The sequence below is a fragment of the Rhopalosiphum padi genome, chromosome 3 (assembly GCF_020882245.1).
Source record: "Rhopalosiphum padi isolate XX-2018 chromosome 3, ASM2088224v1, whole genome shotgun sequence".
Taxonomy (NCBI): Eukaryota; Metazoa; Arthropoda; class Insecta; order Hemiptera; family Aphididae; genus Rhopalosiphum; species Rhopalosiphum padi.
Genome location: NC_083599.1, coordinates 38,012,451 through 38,032,126, shown reverse-complemented (window position 1 = coordinate 38,032,126; position 19,676 = coordinate 38,012,451). Strand labels below are relative to the sequence as shown.

General features: G+C 28.9%; 3 protein-coding genes across 4 annotated transcripts; all 3 read left to right on the top strand.

Moving 5' to 3' along the window:
* The first annotated feature begins 3,106 nt into the window (after nucleotides 1-3,106).
* LOC132924106 (uncharacterized) lies at nucleotides 3,107-5,886 on the top strand. The gene has a single exon (XM_060988208.1). It carries the CDS (start codon nucleotides 3,773-3,775, stop codon nucleotides 5,699-5,701), a length of 1,929 nt encoding a protein of 642 aa, XP_060844191.1. The 5' UTR covers nucleotides 3,107-3,772; the 3' UTR covers nucleotides 5,702-5,886.
* A 2,489-nt stretch (nucleotides 5,887-8,375) lies between these two features.
* Nucleotides 8,376-11,992, top strand: LOC132924109 (THAP domain-containing protein 2-like). Of its 2 annotated transcripts, none has more exons than XM_060988210.1 (4): nucleotides 8,376-8,629; nucleotides 8,725-8,960; nucleotides 9,059-9,178; nucleotides 10,891-11,992. In XM_060988210.1, the coding sequence occupies exons 1-4, from the start codon at nucleotides 8,556-8,558 to the stop codon at nucleotides 11,838-11,840; spliced, it is 1,380 nt and encodes a 459-aa protein (XP_060844193.1). In that variant the 5' UTR covers nucleotides 8,376-8,555; the 3' UTR covers nucleotides 11,841-11,992. The 2 variants fall into 2 exon arrangements, with proteins under 2 accessions (XP_060844193.1, XP_060844194.1); XM_060988211.1 differs by lacking the exon at nucleotides 10,891-11,992 and adding an exon at nucleotides 9,249-9,600 and having other exon boundaries at nucleotides 8,411-8,629.
* Nucleotides 11,993-16,192: 4,200 nt separating this feature from the next.
* Nucleotides 16,193-17,681, top strand: LOC132924110 (tigger transposable element-derived protein 6-like). The gene has a single exon (XM_060988213.1). The coding sequence runs from the start codon at nucleotides 16,257-16,259 to the stop codon at nucleotides 17,592-17,594; it is 1,338 nt and encodes a 445-aa protein (XP_060844196.1). The 5' UTR covers nucleotides 16,193-16,256; the 3' UTR covers nucleotides 17,595-17,681.
* Nucleotides 17,682-19,676: the final 1,995 nt, after the last annotated feature.

Genomic DNA, 19,676 nt, shown 5'->3' with positions numbered 1-19,676 from the left:
ATATCTTTTATCTTTCATTAACCATTTCTATATTAATAATATGTGCAATAGTCATACGATTCGGGAATAAAATTGTAAAAATGTACAGCCCAGAAATAGCGAACAACATTTCGAATAAGGATCAAGACGACCCTTAAGCTTGTATAATTTTTGCTTCATTGTATCGCCCTTAAGTTAAAAGTAGAAATTAAGTTAGTTTAAACCTTACAGACACCATATGGCGGTATTGTAACTAGGTGTACCCGTAGTTTAAGAAATTTGTATAAATTAGTAACTTAGGTCGCAGGGACAGTTCTGCGATAGTGGTTGTCCGGTACGCACGTGTGTTCGTGCTCCAGTGTGCTATTATTTATTGATTTTTTTCTTTTCGATTAATTATTCACTTACAAATACGGTAAAAGCGCTGAAATGCGTTAGTCGTCTAGTGTTTGTTTGATATTTTAGCTAAAATAATTTCAAATGCGTAATTTACGCTTATTTACGCTTATTTAGTTTACTCGGACGGTATATCACGTTAACCGCAGTCGTATTTCATTACGGCGGCCTTGAGATTCTTATAGTCGTTCTTATCACGTTGCTCGCTATCGCGTGAATAATTATAAATTTTTTTTTTGTTTTTCTTATATATATATACAATATCGTGTTTTTATACAAAAACTTACGTCATAATGACTGGAAACAATAATCGAAACAATAATAATAATAGATTGGTATCACCTATTAAAATTGTTAATAACAGTGCAGTCTCAATCGAATCCAAATGACACTTCAGATAATGGAAAATGGACTGTTCAAACTAATAAAAGAAATCTCTCAAGCTCATCAGCTCCAAACTCACCCAAAACACCAAGTCAACCAACCAAAAAAAAATTAATTGCAACAGCTAATCGATTTGAAGTTTTCAGCCAACCTGATAACGATAATGACAAAATTAACGATAATCATAACACTAACATGTCCTCTAATAATTCGGATCAAAACAACACAGAATCTACCGTCAAATCTCCTCCTCATATTTTTATAAAAGGTGTCCTAGACTTTCCTGAACTATGCACAAGTCTTATTGAGATACTTGGTGTTGATAACTTTTTTTGCAAGTCTTCCACGGATCGACTAAAAGTTTAAACTAGCACTCCTGATGCATACAGAACACTAATACACTGCCTCAACACTGGCAAAGTGGATATCCTTGGTGCATTATAGAGGTGAAAAATAAACATTTTCCAACAGTTTTCAAAAAAATCGAGAAAAACAAAAAAAAAGTGACAGAAAAACGGGAATTTTTACGCAAAACCAGTTTTCGACAAAATTTAATTTTTTATTTTGCTATAACTCAAAAACTAATCGACGTAAACACTTAAAATTTTCACCAAATGTTTATATTAGCGTTCTCCATACACAGTTAAATTTTCAAAGAATTTTGACTTTTTTTGATCTATTTATAGACAATTGAAATTTTCAATTTTTCTAAGTATTTTTTTTTTAAATAACGATAAAAATTTTTTGGCCGGCCAGAAAATCTTGAAAATTTAATACAAGGTTTCTTATGAGCTGTTCTTAAAGTGATAAAAAAAAATCCGAAATCGTTAGTCACACATTTTTTTTATAAGTGCTTAAAGTTCGAATTTATACGAAATATGTCACAATTGCGAAAATTTGCAAGTAATTTTGTGGTTGAAAAATCGTAAAATTTTTTCTTTTATAACTAAGTTTTGAAAATTTGGTACAAGGTTCTCCATAAATTTTTCTTCAAATATCTGTAAAAAAAACTCTACCGGGGTTTGAAATTTAAATTTTTACAAAACCGCGTTAAATAACGGTTTAGCCTCAAACGATTTTTGATATTTGTTGTTATTCAAACAGTATAAGTCGTAAATACTTGAAAATTTTACCAGTTATTAAGATTGCCATTTTCTTTACGTGATTTGATTTTCAAAATATTTTGAATTTTTTTGAGCTATTTATAGGCATTTGAAATAATCAATTTTTTTTATTTTTTTTTTATAAATGTTGATAAAAAAAATTTAGCTGGGACAAATTACTTGAAAATTTAATTGAAGGGTCCACATAACTTGTTCTAACTCTCATTCAAAAATTATAAAAATAAATAGGCACAATTTTTTTTTATTAGCATTTGAAGTTCAAATATTGACAAAAATTCGTCAAAATCATGAATATTTTTAACTATTTGGTATTACAATTATTTTTCAAGGTGTTTTAACGTCATATCAAACAGCAGATGAAGATGATTTAACATTATTGACACCAACCAAAACGTATAACAAATACAAAACCAGTACTGAAGTAGAGTTAATATTCTCTAGTCCTAATTCAATTATGTCTACGCCGCAAAAAGAAAAAATTTCCGATTTAATTGATATGCCTAGTCCGAGTTTTAAAAGAAAACATTCGTATGATAAAGATCCCGATACGCCTAGAAAAATAAAATTAAAACAAAAAATTGAAAAAAAATCGAAAATAATTCATAACAAAAACAGTCATATTTCTAAATTAAAAAACTATGCTTCTAAATTTAAGGTTCAAAATAATTTAAAAAATCTTATAAATGCATATCAATTTCCATCATGTAACTCTAGGGCATTAGTAACTATTCAGCTAAAAACCAAACGTCGTACATGGACAACTGCAGAGAGAAATTTAGCTTTTACTTTTTTTTATAAATCCCCAACTGCCTATAATTTTATACGCCTACAAAAAATTAATTTACCTGCTCCATCAACTATTAGACGCTGGATCGGAGAATCAAAATTTTTACCTGGTTTTAATAATTACTTTTTTGATCATATACAAAAAAAATTTGAGCATACCAATTATAAAGAGAAAGAATGCAGCATTTGTTTTGATGAAATGTATATCAAAGAATTTTTAGAATATTCTAAACAATATGATTTTATCGAAGGATTTCAAGATTTAGGAATTTACGGTAGAATGAATAAAACTGCAAATTGTGTATTAGTGTTTTTAGCTCGTGGTATATATTCTCAATGGAAATTTCCTATTGCATACTATCTTTCTAATTCTGGCGTAAACAAAGAAATCTTAAAAAATTTAATTGTTGACATTTTAAATAAACTATTTGATATTGGCTTAAGCTAGGGTGACCATACGTCCCGTATTATACGGGATTGTCCCGTTTTTCCACTTTGTGTCCCGTTGTCCCGACAAAAGTTATACGGGACGCATTTTGTCCCGTATTTTCAAGTAGGTCCCGTATTATTCCCGTTTTTCTCTTTATTGTTAATTTATAATTTTATAATTTTTTTTTTTTTTATTCTACGATATTTTTGTATCACAATATTCAATAAAACATCTAATCTATACTTATCAGAATTATTTTTAGATTCTTGTCTTAACAATAAATTATTATAATTGCTGCGAGTTGAAAATAGAGAACTAATAATGTCACATTATTATCGACACGTTAAACCGACGATTATAAATACTAATGATATAACGATAACGTACAAAATGTTATTAATATTATTATATTGATGTGTGACGTCGTCTACTAAATAAGTACAATTCCATTCACCACAACCAGTTTGTTGTCAAATATAATGTCTATTTTTATTTTATAATATCTATGTAAAATTATAAATATAATTTGTTATTAATATTTATACGTGAGTGTCGAGTTCACGATGACATTCACAGTGTAGTCGTAGTCGTAGTGACGTATTGACGTGTCACGTGTAGTTTATTAAGCTTATTTAAAATTCAGTGTACCATAATACCTAATTTGTTTTTTAAAATGCCCAAAAGACGGTGCGTTTTTACTCCACAATTAAAATTAGAATTTCCTTTTTTACAAGATGCTGACGAAGTAGGAAAAATATTTTGTACCATATGTAAGTCAGTGTTTTCTATAGAACATGGTGGACGTTCAGACATAACACAACATGTTACAAAAGTAAAAAAACATTTACTGGCATTATCAGCTGCATCAAAACACGAAAAGGTAACTTCTTTTTTTTTAAAAAATGATCCGAGTGGGTCCACTGACGAAAGTAGACGTACTGCAGCACAAGAAGGGATATTCGCATTTCATACCGTGATACACAATCACTCATTTCGATCAATGGACTGCACATCATCTCTTTTAAAACAAATGTATAATAAAAAATTTACATGTGCGAGAACTAAGGCTGAATCGATTGTTTTAAATGTGTTAGCTCCTTTCGCCATGCAACAAATTTATAAGGAAATAGAAAATATAAATTTTGCTACAATTATGATAGATACTTCTAACCATAAGAACCTAAAAATCGTACCAATTTTAATACGTTATTTCAAACCAAATTCGGGAATACAAATCAAAGTTTTTGAAGTAACAAATTTAAAAGGAGAAACAGCAAATATTTTATCAACTTATATAATTGAAAGTTTAAAAAAGCATAAGTTGTCAGATAAAATTGTTGCATTTTCTGGAGATAATTGCAATACTAACTTTGGAGGTGTTTTAAGAAAAGGATCAAATAATGTTTTTTCAATTTTAAATAACAATTTAAAAACGAATATTTTTGGAGTAGGTTGCGCTGCTCATATTTTGCACAACGCTATGCAATCAAGTGCTGATGTGTTACCTATTGATGTAGAAATCATAGTTAACAAAATTTTTCAATTTTTTCATATCTATACAGTTCGAGTTGAACATTTGAAAGAGTTTTGTGAATATGCAAATGTTGAATATAAAAATATTCTTGGAAGTGTAAAAACTCGTTGGTTATCCTTATTACCTGCAATAACAAGAATTATTGATATTTACCCGGGCTTAAAATCATACTTCGAGAAACAGGAAAAGTGTCCTACAATATTAAAATCGTTTTTTAACGATCCTATGTCTATAGTGTGGTTTCATTTTTTACAAAGCCAATTAAAGGTTGTCTGTGATACTGTAACTAAAATAGAAGGAGATAAAATATCAGCCTGTGAAGTTGCAGAGGAATTAGAAATTTTAGTTGGAAAAATAAAAAATAGAAAACATCTAAACTTCCTTACAACAAATATTTTATCGCTTTTAAATGATTTAAAAAACAATAATATGTATAATGAAAGCTCATTCAAAAAAAGTACTGATCTATTTTATAATACTTTTTTATCTTACGTAGAAAAATGGGGTTGCCACTTTGACCAGTTGAAAATATTTCATTGGGTCCAACTAATAAACTGTCCTACTTGGGAAAATGTTCAAAAATGTATTAAATTTCTTATGGAAAACAACCGAAATAATTCTAACATAAAATTAGATGAAGATAATTTATTTGATGAATTCAGTCATGTAGAACAAATTTTTAAATCACGAATTCATGAATGGCAAAAAAATTCCGCTAAAGTAGAAGTTAAGTGGTGTGAAATATTTGAATACACTAAAGCTCATAACATTGATACAACTAACATATCAAAAATCGTAGAATATTCTTTGGCAATTCCTGGTACAAATGCTGCAGTAGAACGGATTTTTTCAACCATTAATGTGTTGTGGACAGATGAAAAAAATCGATTTTTGGTTGAAACTATCAAATCAATTATAATCGTAAAAACACACTTTAAAAACTTATCTTGTAATGAGTTTTATAATATTCTATTAAAAGAAACTAGGTTACTTGATGAAATCGGTTCAGCACAAAAGTATACAAAAACATCAAAAGAAGAAATTTACATGCCATCGTCATCAAAATAATTTTTTTTTGGACTTTTGTGTACATATTATACTTATTAATATTTTATTTGTATTTAAAAACTATTATACAACATACATTTAATTTGTTTTTTTTATATTAATATATTTAGTTAAAATTAGAATTTCCTTTTTTTTTTTTTTTTAGTTAAGTAACTAAAGTGTCCCGTATTTTTATTTTATTTTTATGGTCACCCTAGCTTAAGCCCAAAACTCATTGTATGTGATCAAGGGACATCAAATCAAAGTGCTTTAAAATTGTTAAATGTTAATGAGACAAATCCGTTTTTTTTTGTAAATGGTCATAAAATATATTCTTTATTCGATGTTCCGCATTTACTCAAAAGCGTTCGTAACAATTTCATTGAAACTTGTTTTCAAAAAACGATAAAATTTTTTCATACCAAGATATTAAAAATACTTATTATTTAGATAAATTAAGTAAAAAAAGTAATGCTCTTGGTAAAATCACTGACGCACATATCCATCCAACGTCTTTCCAAAAAATGCGTGTAAAGTTAGCTGCACAAGTCTTAAGCCATTCTATGTCATCAGCTATACGCACATGTGTAGAGACTGGTCAACTTTGCAGTAAAACTGCAGTTGATACTGCAGATTTCGTAGAATTTATGAACAATTTATTCGACTGTTTAAATAGTAGGTCACTTTATAGTAATAATCCATATAACTCTGCTCTAACGCATACGGGAATAGTCAAAACTTTTTTAATAAATGCTTCAACATATTTTATAAACTTGAAAAAAATCAAAAACGGAAAAATTTCACAACCACCATGCTTTAAAGGATTTACGCAAACTATTAATGCTATTTTACAAATTTTTGAAGAAGAAAAATGTAATGACATTTTTTTTTTAATTACAAATCGACTCAATCAAGATATGCTTGAAAATTTATTTAGTATTTTTCGGCAAAAAGGAAGCTATAATAAAAATCCAACTTCGAGGACAATAAGGACTTCTATTAGAAGTAGCCGTATTTTTTCCTTGTGTGCTTCGACAGCAACTAACTGTGAACCTTTACAAGACACAAATGATTTTATATCAATCGATGTAAATAAAATTTCTACTAACACAGAAACTATAGAAACTTATTCTGATGACGAATCAAGTATTTCTTCGAGTTCATCTGCCGATAACAAGTTTAAATGTGTAGATAAAATTCAAACAGACATCGTCACGGTCACCCTAGAAAATTGTTCAGTTACTTATTTTGCTGGATATCTTATATACAAATGTTATAAACAATTTAATTGCCACCATTGTCAAAATAATTTACAAACTGATAAAAATTTAAATGATAAAAACCAACTGCTTTTAATAAATAAAAATTATTCTTCTTATCAAAATGATATCGCCCTAAAGGCACCACCAATTGATTTTAATAAAATAATTAATCACGTTTTGGACATTTTTGAAAAAAATTTTGATAAAATTCAACACCAGAAAAAAATACGATTCAAATTAACATTAAAAATAAAAAATGATATCTTAATAAATAAATGGATAAATGAGTTTGAATCTTGTATGGAACATAAATTATATATTATAGACTTATTGTTAATTTGTAAGATATTTAAAAAAAACTCGAACGCATTCCACAACGTCTCAATTAGCCAAAATAAGTAAATTAAAGATTTTAAATCATATATAAATTTTTTTATTTTTTTATTAATTTTAATTTTTATGATTTTTTATAACAACAATATTTTAACATTTGTACTAAGGTATAATTAATTATGTTCATTTATACTTGTTTTTATCATTAATTTAAATTGTGGTTATAATTATTATATAATATTATAAAACAATGATCATTTGTTAAACTGTTTATTTATTGTTCAAATTCCATCCTAGTTATTCTTTTTTTCCTGTAAAACGTAGTTTCTTACTTCCAGGAATACGGCTTACTGAAGGGGTTCACAATTAAAACACCTATTATAAAAATTGTAAGAAGAATTTTATCTAGAATCGTATAGAGTCCGATTTTCGATATTTTTTAAATCCGATATTTAAATGTATTTTGAAATATCAAAAATAAGACTCAATACTGTTCTAGATAAAATTAATATTTATAATAATTATTAATATTTTTATTGTTAACTACTTCAGTAAGCGAAGGTACGAAACAATATTTTTATGCTCTATGGGCATATTTTATTCACTAATCACTATGATGCACTCGATATTACATTATTACGACGAGCTGTCGACTGCCGTGCGCCCGTACCCGCATGTTCGTGTTCACCATGACGCGACGCCACAGTCAATAAATAGTAAAAATAGATTCTGATTTCATAGAAAATATTATTGTATACAAATTACAAATACGACACCGAACAGCTAACGATACCTACCGACAACTAAAATAAACAATATTTTGGTCACCGAAAACTCCTATGCTATGGCTTATCTGTATATTATAAAATCAATGGTAAGAGCAACGCTATCACACTATTAGTCGTTCATATCGGTGAGCGGCCGGCCAAAGGTCATTCGGCGAGCCGTCGTCGCCGCCGTTATCGCAGAACCCGTATCGCGGATCGGGCGGTGCACGGCCGAGGCGGAAGCCTTACAAATAACATACCACACCACAGATATGTATAATAAACTAGATTGCTAACTGATGATAATATGCGAAGTTATTATCCGCCATTTTAATCGAGGCCGATGTAGATTTTGCCTTATCAATTGTTGTTGTTGTCTGTTGACTTGTGTACTGTACTACTGTGAAAACTCAAAACTGAGTAGTTGACACTGTTGACAGTATTGTTGTGTTCTGTTTTTTGCAATAGGTATATTGTTTTGAGACTTAATATTTTTATGCTATTTTTCCAATTATGCCATATAAGTGCTGTGCTGATGGATGCAGTAGCAAGGACGGGGTTGTTGGTTCAACTACAAAATTATTTAGGTAACTAAATACTTTACAAAAAAGTTATCAAAAATAATTAGCTCTACTGAAATACACTTTTAATAATGTGTTTGATATTTTGTTTTTAATTATAGATTTCCAATCGATGAGTTAAGGAGACAAAAATGGGTGCACTCTATCCAAAGAGATAACTTCATTCCAACAAAATTTTCACGCTTATGCAGTCTCCATTTTAATAAAAGTGAATTTGTTGAAGCCCCCGAAAAACTTATATTAAAAAATACAGCTATACCATCCAATTTCGATTGTTCCAAAAAAGCAATAAAATGTTTAAGCAGCAACAAATTTGATCACAATTATAGTTCTTCAGGTAAAATTAAATTCTTCTTTACATTCAATGTTGTATTTGTACTACTTACCTATTACTACTACTTACCTATATTAAGTAAATTACATTTTTATCTACAGTTTCTTCTTCATCAAATATAATTAATATAATAACTACTTCTCCTAATTTACCTATTGATTCTGGTGTTGAAAATGCTGGGTGTAATTATGAAGTTGTCGATCTGACTTTTATTGGACCTAGTAAGTTAAATATGTTAACAATTTTAATTTATATACAATAATGCTTTGTCATGTATTAAATTTGTTGCAGATTCCAGCCAGTCACCTCATACCCCTACATATACACCAACACTTAAAAGAAAATTTAAAAAAAAATTGTTTGATACACCAAAAAAAGCCAACCTCAAAAAGCGAATTAAACTTTTACAACAAACGGTTAGAAGGCAGAACACAAAAATAAATTCACTTGAGGTATTTACGTAAATGCTAACTGAGAAAGATTGGCTTAGTCTTAGTACACACTTAATAAGTTATTATAATATGTGAAATGCCTCTAGTGATTAGTGATGACTGATTACCGGATGAGTGAAACTTAACTGTATATTTATATATTAATAAACTATATTGTAATTTTTATTAATAAAAATTATTCTTATCAGCAATTGATGTCTACTATTGGATCCTGTACTGATAGAGAAACTACTAATATAATTGAAAAAAATTTTACTGAGGTTTTTTTAAAAGATATTATAAATAATGGTAATGTGGCTCCTACTGCAAGGCGATACAGCGAAGAAGTAAAAAAGTTTGCAACTACACTTTATTTTTATTCTCCAAAAGCATATAACTATGTTAGGTAGGTATATATCCTCAATAACTGAAACAATTATATATTTGAGTTACAGAAATTGTAATTTTGAAAAATAAATTGTAATTTAAAGGACTTCAATTTCTTTGCCTAATCCAAGTGCTATACGAAATTGGGTATCAAATATAAATGCTGAAACTGGTATTTTACAAGATGTCCTATTAGAAATAGGTAAATTTCCCAAAGAAGACAAATTTTGTTGTTTGATATTAGACTCCATGAGTATTAAAAAATCAGTTCAGTGGGATAAAGTTAGTCATATGTATGTATTATTAGAAAATATTATTCATAGTTGAATATATTATAACTAGATATAAATTTATAAATTAAAATTTTTTAAGGTTTGTTGGTTATTGTGACTATGGTAATAGTTTGACAGTTGAAGACTGTGAAAAAGAGTCAACGGAGGTTTTAGTTTTTATGTTGTCTAGCTTAAAACAAAAATGGAAATGGCCAATTGGGTATTGGTTTGTAGATAAAATTAAATCAAATGTACAAGCTCAATTAATTAGGATTGCTATTACCCAATGTGATAAATTTGGGATTAATGTTGTGGCAGTCACCTGTGATGGAGCATATGCTAATTCTTCAACTTTTAAAACTCTAGGATGTGATCTAGACCAACCTTTTGATTTTATCAAGTCTGATTTTTCGATAACTTCAACTAAAGCTAATGTTTATTTCACACCTGATGCATGCCATAATGTTAAATTAGCTAGGAATGCTTTGGGAACACTAGGAGTATTTAAAGATTCAAACAACAGTCTTATTGAATGGAGATATATTCATAAATTATTTGAACTGCAAAACGACATGGGCTTTAAATTGGCAAACAAGATAAACTCTTCACATATAAATTGGAAAAGCAATAGTATGAAGGTAAAGTTAGCAGTTCAAACACTTAGCAGTTCCGTCGCAGACTCTCTACAATTTCTATCCAAGACCTCAAAAGATTTTGAAAATTGTGATGCAACAATAAGATTCATCAGGGTTGTAGATGAGATTTTTGATTTCTTGAATTCCAGAAACCCATATGCAAAAGGCTTTAAACAACCAATTAATAAACAAAATATTCAATACTTAGAAACAAAAATGAAAAATAATATTGACTATTTGTATTCACTGAAGACAGCTACTGGGCAAGATCTGTGGAAAAGTAAAAGAAAAACATTCATATTAGGTTTTGCTGCATCCATAAAATCTACTATAGCTATAGCAAAGGATTTGTTAATAAATCAACATTTTAAATTTATTCTGACATACAAATTAAGCCAAGATGCAATAGAAATTTTTTTTGGATTTATGAGAGGTCGATTGGGTCATAATAATAATCCTACCTGTTTGCAATTCAAACATGCTCTAAAAAGTACTTTATTGCACACTTCAATAAGACTTAGCTCAGGAAACTGTACACTGATGTCACCTCATGAAGATTCTCTTTTTTCAATCAAATGGAAATATAAAGCACCAGAACAAAATTTAGAAAATGAATTTGATATTTCATTGTTAGCAGAACAGTACAATAAATTAGATTTTAATAGCATCACTATTGAAAATATATTATATTACATAAGTGGATATATTGTTAAAAAACTAATCCCAACTTTGAAATGTGATGGTTGTATTGAAGCTATTACAGATCCATACATTGAAAATGATCACGTTTATCAAAATAATACCACACCAAAATATTTTACAATTATGAAAAACAGAGGCGGTTTGAAGTATGCTTCTTATGGGGTATACAAAATTGTTAAATTGACAGAAACATTATTTAAAACCATTATGGTGGATAAAAAACAAATGTTTATTAAAAATATGGATTTAAAAATTATGATAAATGTCCAAAACTCACTGGCGACAGACACCACGCTATTTCCAAAATGTGATGCTTGCTGGAATTCAACAGATTTATTGGCAAGACCTCACAAAATCGATATTATAAACAAAGTAACCAGAACCTATCTTAACGTGAGATTATATTCTTACAGTAAAATAATAACATCCTCGATTATGAAAACTGCTAGTAAATGACAGAAACTCAGTAAAACCATTTTATTTTATAACATGTAAAAATTGTTAACCTATCTGAATAAACTATGTTAAAAATTGTTATTGATATTTAGATACAAAATTTGTTTAAATAAGAAAAATAACGTGCAATAAAAATTTGTTTTATAATTTAATTATTTATTTTTTTTATCGGCTTCCTTATCAAACAAATCTAAGGCCGTGATAAAGCCCATAGGCCTCGAATTAAATGGCTGCTGTCTGCTTCAACTAAACACATTGATAGGATGCAGCAGTTAGCAATCTAGTTTATTATACATATCTGTGTACCACACACTGTACGACATACAGAGTGACGCATAGCTAATAAACCATCGAGCCGCAGAAGTATGAATCGCGGCAACCACGATGACGATGATGGCATTGTTATATACTCTTTCGGTTAAGGCCAAAAGGTATATATATATATATATATATGTTGTAAAAGAGTTCGTTCACTTACGGGTTGTATTCAAAACACTACACAAAATCTGTTTAACTTTAAGAAAATATTTTATTAATTATTTTATTATAAGAATATTTTAACAACACAGTATTATACGAATCGGCTACTTATTCACGACTAACTCTTGCTTATTCTACGTTCTTGTCTTGGCGACGCAGTCGCTTGCAAAAAATTACACATATTGCTTACACTACTATATTATTGTATACAGTGAAACCTCTATTAATGGACACCTCTCAATAGTGGACCCTTCCCAATAGTGGACACTTCTAAATGCCCCGGCAAAAATGTATGCGTATAATAGGAGTTATAACCTCTTAGTAGTGGACACTCCTAATAGTGGACGTGGACACAATAAACTGGTACCAAATTAAAAATTACCTCTCATAAATGGACACAATACATGTACATTTCAAAAACGTTTAATAAAAATACTATATTTATCTGTTATATATTCGTTCATATTTTATCTTATCTTAATGGTTTTCCTAATCGAAAAATTACTAATGGTTCGGTTATGTGTTCGGTCGTTAGTTGTGTGCAGCACATTGTGTGAACACGTACCTACGTTAAAATGAATAATAATAAAAGAAAAAGATTGAACTTAGAAGAAAAATTAAATATTATTAAAACCAAGGAAACAGAAAATCTAAGTGTTCGTGTTTTAGCAGAACGATTTTGCATACCGTCAAACCGGGTGACTTGTAACTGGGAGGTGACTTGGAACAATTGTGTTTTTTTTTGATAACAGCGTTTAATTTTATACTAGATAAGGGAAATAAAATTCTGCCTCCACAGCAATATTTTTCGGAACGTTTTGTAAACGTTTCATTATCATCGAAAATGTGTTATCTCTTATCAATAAGCCATGTGATTCAACCATAATTTAATAAAAAAAATCCAAATTTTCAACTCCTTAATTAAGAGCTGCAAAAGTGGTATTTCAGCTTCAAAATTCAAGGTATTGTTATTTTTTAGTGAATTCCTAATGTGTTATTAGTGTTAATTGTTAAGTAGAATTAGGAAATAATATTATTTACATTTTTCAGGGTTGGTTTTATTTTCCGTAAAAAATAATTGGGTGACTTGGAACATGCCGAACTATTATAAACGAACACCCGGCAGTCGTACTTACCGAAATTTTTCTGAAGAAACTTTAGATAATGCATTGAACGAAATCCGAAATTATAGATTGACTTACCGACAGGCTTCTGATAAGTATGGAATACCAATAAGCACTTTAAGTAGGAAAAAAAACCAACTAAATCTTAATCCCCACGGTGGCCAAACAGCTTTAACTTCCACTGAAGAAGGTAATATTGTAGAAACAATATTATTTGCATCTGATTGGGGTTACCCTTTTGATAGGGAAGAAGTTAAGAGATTGATCAAGTCATACTTAGATCGTTCCGGCCGAAAAATAAAAATATTTAAAAACAATAAACCTGGCGATGATTGGTACACACGTTTTGTATCCAGACATTCTGGTCTTTTGAAACCTAGACTTTCCGAGAATATCAAAAGATCACGAGCTGCTGTCTCAAGAACTACTATCAATGAATATTTTAATAACCTTGAATTAAGTTTAGAAAATGTACCACCGCAAAACATCATTAACTACGATGAGACAAATTTTATAGATGATCCGGGTAGAACAAAAGTTTTAGTGAGAAAAAAAAATAAACATGCTGATTCAATTATGGATTCTACAAAGTCTGCTACATCGGTTATGTTTGCTATCGATGCATCTGGTGTTATGCTTCCTCCATATGTTGTATACAAATCCCTCCAGATGTGGGAACCTTGGACATTAGGAGGGCCAGAAGGGTGCAGATACAACAGATCACCCTCTGGGTGGTTTGATCAACCAATATTTGAAGAATGGTTTCAAACTTTAGTTATTCCACATTGCCGTCGTTTGGTTGGAACTAAAGTTATTATTGGAGACAACTTGGCAAGTCACATTTCGGTGAATATTGTTAAGCTCTGTAAGCAACATGATATTAAATTTATATTTCTGCCCCCAAACAGCACACACCTGACTCAACCATTGGATGTGTGTTGTTTTCGGCCTATGAAAATAGCATGGCGTAAAGTTTTGAAGATGCATAAATTAAAAAGAAAAGGACCACTTACAAAAGATGTGTTTCCAAGTATACTAAAAAAAACATTAGAAAAACTTGAAATTTCTCAATCTGATAATATTAAATCTGGATTTAAAGCTACTGGCATATACCCGTTAGACCGAGAAAAGGTATTAAATAAATTACCAGACGATCCAAACTCATCCACAAGCTCTTCTATTATTCCACAAGTACTTCACGATTTATTTAAAGAAACAAGATTTGGTTCTAACGATGGACCAGCAAAGAAATGCAGAAGAAAAAGATTTAATATAGAGCCAGGTCGGAGTGTAACCGAAGCTAATATGTTTAATGAAGAAGAAGTCCGAGACACAGAAGGTTATAATGAAGAAGAATTAAACACAGATACCACTGAAATTAACACTAATGTGACTGAACTAAATAAAAATAATGAAAATAACTATGAGACTGAAGAAATTTATGAGACTGAAGAAATTAATGAGACTGAAGAAATTAATGAGACTGAAAAAAATGATGAGACTGTAAATATTAATAACCTAATAATTGATGATTTTGTTAAGGTAAAATTTGAAACTGTAAGAGGCAACTTTGAAGAATATGTAGGACAAATTACTGAAATAGAGGAGGATAATTTACTGTGCCGGTTCCTTAGAAAGAGCCAAAGTATGAGAGGATGTTTTTCTTTTCCTTTCATAATAGATGAAGCATATGTTGGAAAAGACCAAGTTATAAAAAAATTAAAGGTCATAAAAGAAAGAAGAGGCAACTATCAGTTTGAATAAAAATTAGTTCCTTATCTACTGTAAAAATTTAAATTGTTAAGTTTTAAAATCAATAACATTAATTTTTGGTTACCTATTGTTAAATTGTTTTTTGTTATAAATATTAAATTGTAAGGTTCAAAAAAGAAATACTTATGTTGTATCTATTGTTTTACAAGTCAGTTTAAACTGTTTTATTTTTTGTTGTATATAAAGTTTAATTTTATTAATATGTTTGTTAAATTTATTTTGTGAGCAAAGACTGCAACTTATAAGAAAAAGTATTATTTTGTAATAAACAGTTTTAAAAAAATGTTAAATTGTTTTTAAATTAATAAAAATATGGTTTTTGGTTATTGTTATATTGTTTTTTGTTATAAATATTAAATTTTAAAGTTCAAAAAAGAAATACTTATGTTGTATCTATTGTTTTACAAGTCAGTTTAAACTGTTTTATTTTTTGTTGTATATAAAGTTTAATTTTATTAATATGTTTGTTAAATTTATTTTGTGAGCAAAGACTGCAACTTATAAGAAAAAGTATTATTTTGTAATAAACAGTTTTAAAAAAATGTTAAATTGTTTTTAAATTAATAAAAATATGGTTTTAAACACTTTTTTTTTTTTAAAAATAATTGTAGAGTTCCAAGTGACCTTCCACAAATCATTAAATGCAATCTGCATTTGAAAAAATGTATGTTCCAAGTCACCCAACACCCCAGGTGACTTGGAACAAGCACTTTTTATTTTTTTTTTATCTTAATTTACTCAAAAACTTTATTTTTTTTTTACTTAATCTATTCCTTGGAGGTGTGCGACACTGCATGATTTTTTACAGAACCTAATTATCAATAATGAATGTATTACAGTAGTTAAAAGGTCAAAATCGTTCCAAGTCACCCTGATTGACGGTAAGCAAGTCACAGGTAAATTTAAATATTTAATTTAAACACATACATATTTTGTTTTAATTTATCTAAAAATCATTTAATGAAAAATACAGGTGAATAACATTTTACAAGATGCGTGTAATTTGAAAAAATATTACGCTGAGAACGGCAATGAAGATATGAGGAGAAAATTTTCGAAGACATCGGATGGAGCACTTGTAGATAAAGTTACATTTGAATGGTTCTGTAGAGCCCGTTCATATAATTTACCTGTTTCTGGACCATTGCTCCAAGAGAAAGCACGAGAAGTTGCAAATGAGGTAGGTCTAGAAAACTTTAAAGCTTCAAATGGTTGGCTTCAAAAATTCCGAGAACGTCATAACATTTCTTTTAAAAATATATGTGGTGAAGGTAACTCTGTTGATACAAGTGTCGTAGAAAAGTGGTTAGAAAAATTGAAAACATTAATTTCAGATTATGAACCAAAAAATATATTCAATTGTGATGAAACAGGTTTATTTTTTCGAGCACTTCCTGATAAAACATTGTGTTTAAAAAACGAAATTTGTCGTGGAGGTAAAATAGCTAAAGATCGATTAACTGTTTTACTATGTGTAAATATGATCGGGGAATTTGAAACTCCGTTAATAATTGGAAAATCACTAAAACCACGTTGTTTCAAAAGTGTAAATGTATCAACGTTAGGTGTTAATTGGAAAGCTAACCGTAAGGCATGGATGAATCGAGATTTAATGACAGATTGGCTAATGTGTTTTAACAGAAAAATGGAGATGGAAAATAGAAAAATTATTTTATTTCTAGATAACGCTAGTTCACATCCTGATACATTAAACTTAAAAAATATAAAACTAATATTCCTACCTCCAAATACGACTTCGATTTGCCAACCACTAGATCAAGGAATTATTAAAAATTTTAAAGTTCATTATCGCCAACGATTACTTCGTCATATTTTATCTAGAGTTGATCAGAATGTAGAAAACAAATCTATAAACGTTTTAGATGCAATTTTTTGGATAAAGTCCGCATTAAAAAATATAAAACCAGAGACAGTCAAAAATTGTTTTAAAAAGTCGGGATTTTTTTCGTTCGATACAGCAGAATATGTAATGGAAAATGACAATGTTGCAAATTTGGACTTATTCTCAGAACTTGTACCGAGTACTATCGAAATTGAGGACTATGTTTCTATAGATAATAATATCCTTACAGAAGACAATACATTAATCATATCAGATATAATCAATTGTAATCTAGACAATTTTAGTGAAAAAGAAAACGAACAACTCGAAGAACAAGAAGAAGAAGATGAAGACGATTCGATATACAATCCAACGTTTGAAGAAGTTTGGAAAACAATAAATAATTTAAAAACATATTTTAAAAATAAAGAAGATGAAATCGCATTATCAATGGTAGCCAATTTACAAATTCATTTTGAAGAGCAAAAAAAATTTACACAAAAAAAAATTACAGATTTTTTTAATTTTACATAATCATTAAACATTTTTATAAGCATTTTTATACTACATAATTTTTTAATACATACATACATACATTAAATATACATACATCTACATACATATTTATATTATAATATACATACATAATAAATAATAAATTAATATTCCAATGTATATGTTCATATACAGTGTACATATAACCTGCAATTTCCTATAGTGTCTCCCTATAGTGGACATTTAGTAATTTTTTGCAAATGTCCACTAAGTAGAGGTTTTCTCAATAGTGGACAACTCTCTATAATGGACAATTTTTAATTCCCCGTGGCTGTCCACTATATAGAGGTTTCACTGTAATATGCTTACTAATCTAAAGTGTGTGTGCAAGGGTTCCTAACACCCCCGGGGTTAAATGAAAGTTCATTGCCTATTGCAAACTATATTATTCTAGGCAATGGATTTTCATGATTTGGATTGTCTACGGTTTCATATATTATCTTACCTTCTATTGGGTTTTTTACAGAATTAGATGTTTTACAATGTTTGTTTTTGATTATTAAATATAAAATTATTATTATTACTAAACCTATACTGATGATACTTATTGTTATAATTATGTATAATTCATTACCTATTGTGCCCATAACATTACTACTTGTTTTTATTTATTTTAATTCTTATAGTGATTTGGAGTATTCTATTAGTTTGAATAAATTTTTTTTTACTATAGAATTACCTTTATCTGGAATATTTGAATTTTTTAAAATTGTATTTGTAATGTTTAATTTAGTTTTCCAGTTAATTGAAACGTCTAGTTGTGGAATAAAGTCTTTATACATTTTTGTAGTTATTTTTCTTTTTGCTATTAATAATGTCCCGTCATCAGTATTGGCTTCACATTGATTGTCTAAATCTAAAATGCCTGTGCCGTTTATACTTACTACTATTGTTTCTGAATTATTTTTACATTTAATGATAATATTATCCCTAATCGTAACATATATCCAAGAATTTGTATTATCTAACCTATGCCATATACTAAAATTAAAATTAACATTTTTTAAGTTACACAAATTAAGTAATATACCTGGCTTTCTAAATATTGTTAGCTCACAGGATTCATCCAAATGATGTAACTGTTGATCATAAGTACATAATAACGTATTCATTATTTGTTTACATTTTGATATTTGTATTTCGCTTAATTCTAAGTAATATAATCTAGATTTATCTATAGCTATATAATCAGATTTTGGAGCTATCATTACATAGTCGTTATCGTATATGTTAACAGGTAAAGGTATGTTTTTATATAATATAAATTCATAATTGTTAACTATAGGTATTTCTATGACGAAAATTAATACATTTTCTATATATACTATGTTAGTTGTAATTAGTAGTAACAATTCTGATATTCCTGAATTATCTAAATCTATTGGTATGCCTTCTCCTATGGGTAATTGTGTTTTAATATCTTTTAATTGGTTTTTAAGGGTATTTATATCTAATATACTGGAGTGAACGAAACCTTGTAGGGCCATATTTATTATATTTGCATTATGTGTTATGAATTATTGAATTTTAATTTGCAAGTTTTATTTCATTTTTGTGTAATTTTATTTCCTTTCTGCCTCGTTGAATTGTTATATTTTCGTTGTTATTTAATTGTATTACATTGTAAGGGCCCACCCATTTTGGTCCTAACTTTCCCTTCTGTTGGTGGTTTTTTACCCATACTTGGTCTCCGACTTTTACATTTACTTGTAGTTCTTTTTGATCGTACTTTTTCTTTGTTTTCTCTTTGTTTTTTATTATATTATTTCTGGCTGATTTACATGTTTCCTGAAGTTTTTGTTTTAATTCATATGTATAATCATCGTAGTTATATCTTGCTTGCGGTGTTCGACTTAATGTGTGAGGGACTGTAGCAGGAAAACCGTAAACAAGTTCATACGGTTGATGGTTAGTTGTTGTGTGAACTGTTGTATTGTATACAAATATAGCAAAAGCTACATAATCATCCCAATCTGTTTGGTTTTTATTGACATAGTGTCTAAGATATTCTGCCAAAGTTCGGTGAGATCTTTCTAAACCGCCATTGGATTGTGGGTGGTA

Bases quoted from the DNA above. Each gene is read 5' to 3' on its own strand.
- LOC132924109 (XM_060988210.1), top strand. From the start codon at position 8,556: ATGCCATATAAGTGCTGTGCTGATGGATGCAGTAGCAAGGACGGGGTT. The intron at 8,630-8,724 runs GTAACTAAATAC...TTTTAATTATAG, and splicing joins TCAACTACAAAATTATTTAG to ATTTCCAATCGATGAGTTAA. The intron at 9,179-10,890 runs GTAAGTTAAATA...TTCAATACTTAG, and splicing joins TCTGACTTTTATTGGACCTA to AAACAAAAATGAAAAATAAT.
- LOC132924110 (XM_060988213.1), top strand. From the start codon at position 16,257: ATGAGGAGAAAATTTTCGAAGACATCGGATGGAGCACTTGTAGATAAA.
- LOC132924106 (XM_060988208.1), top strand. From the start codon at position 3,773: ATGCCCAAAAGACGGTGCGTTTTTACTCCACAATTAAAATTAGAATTT.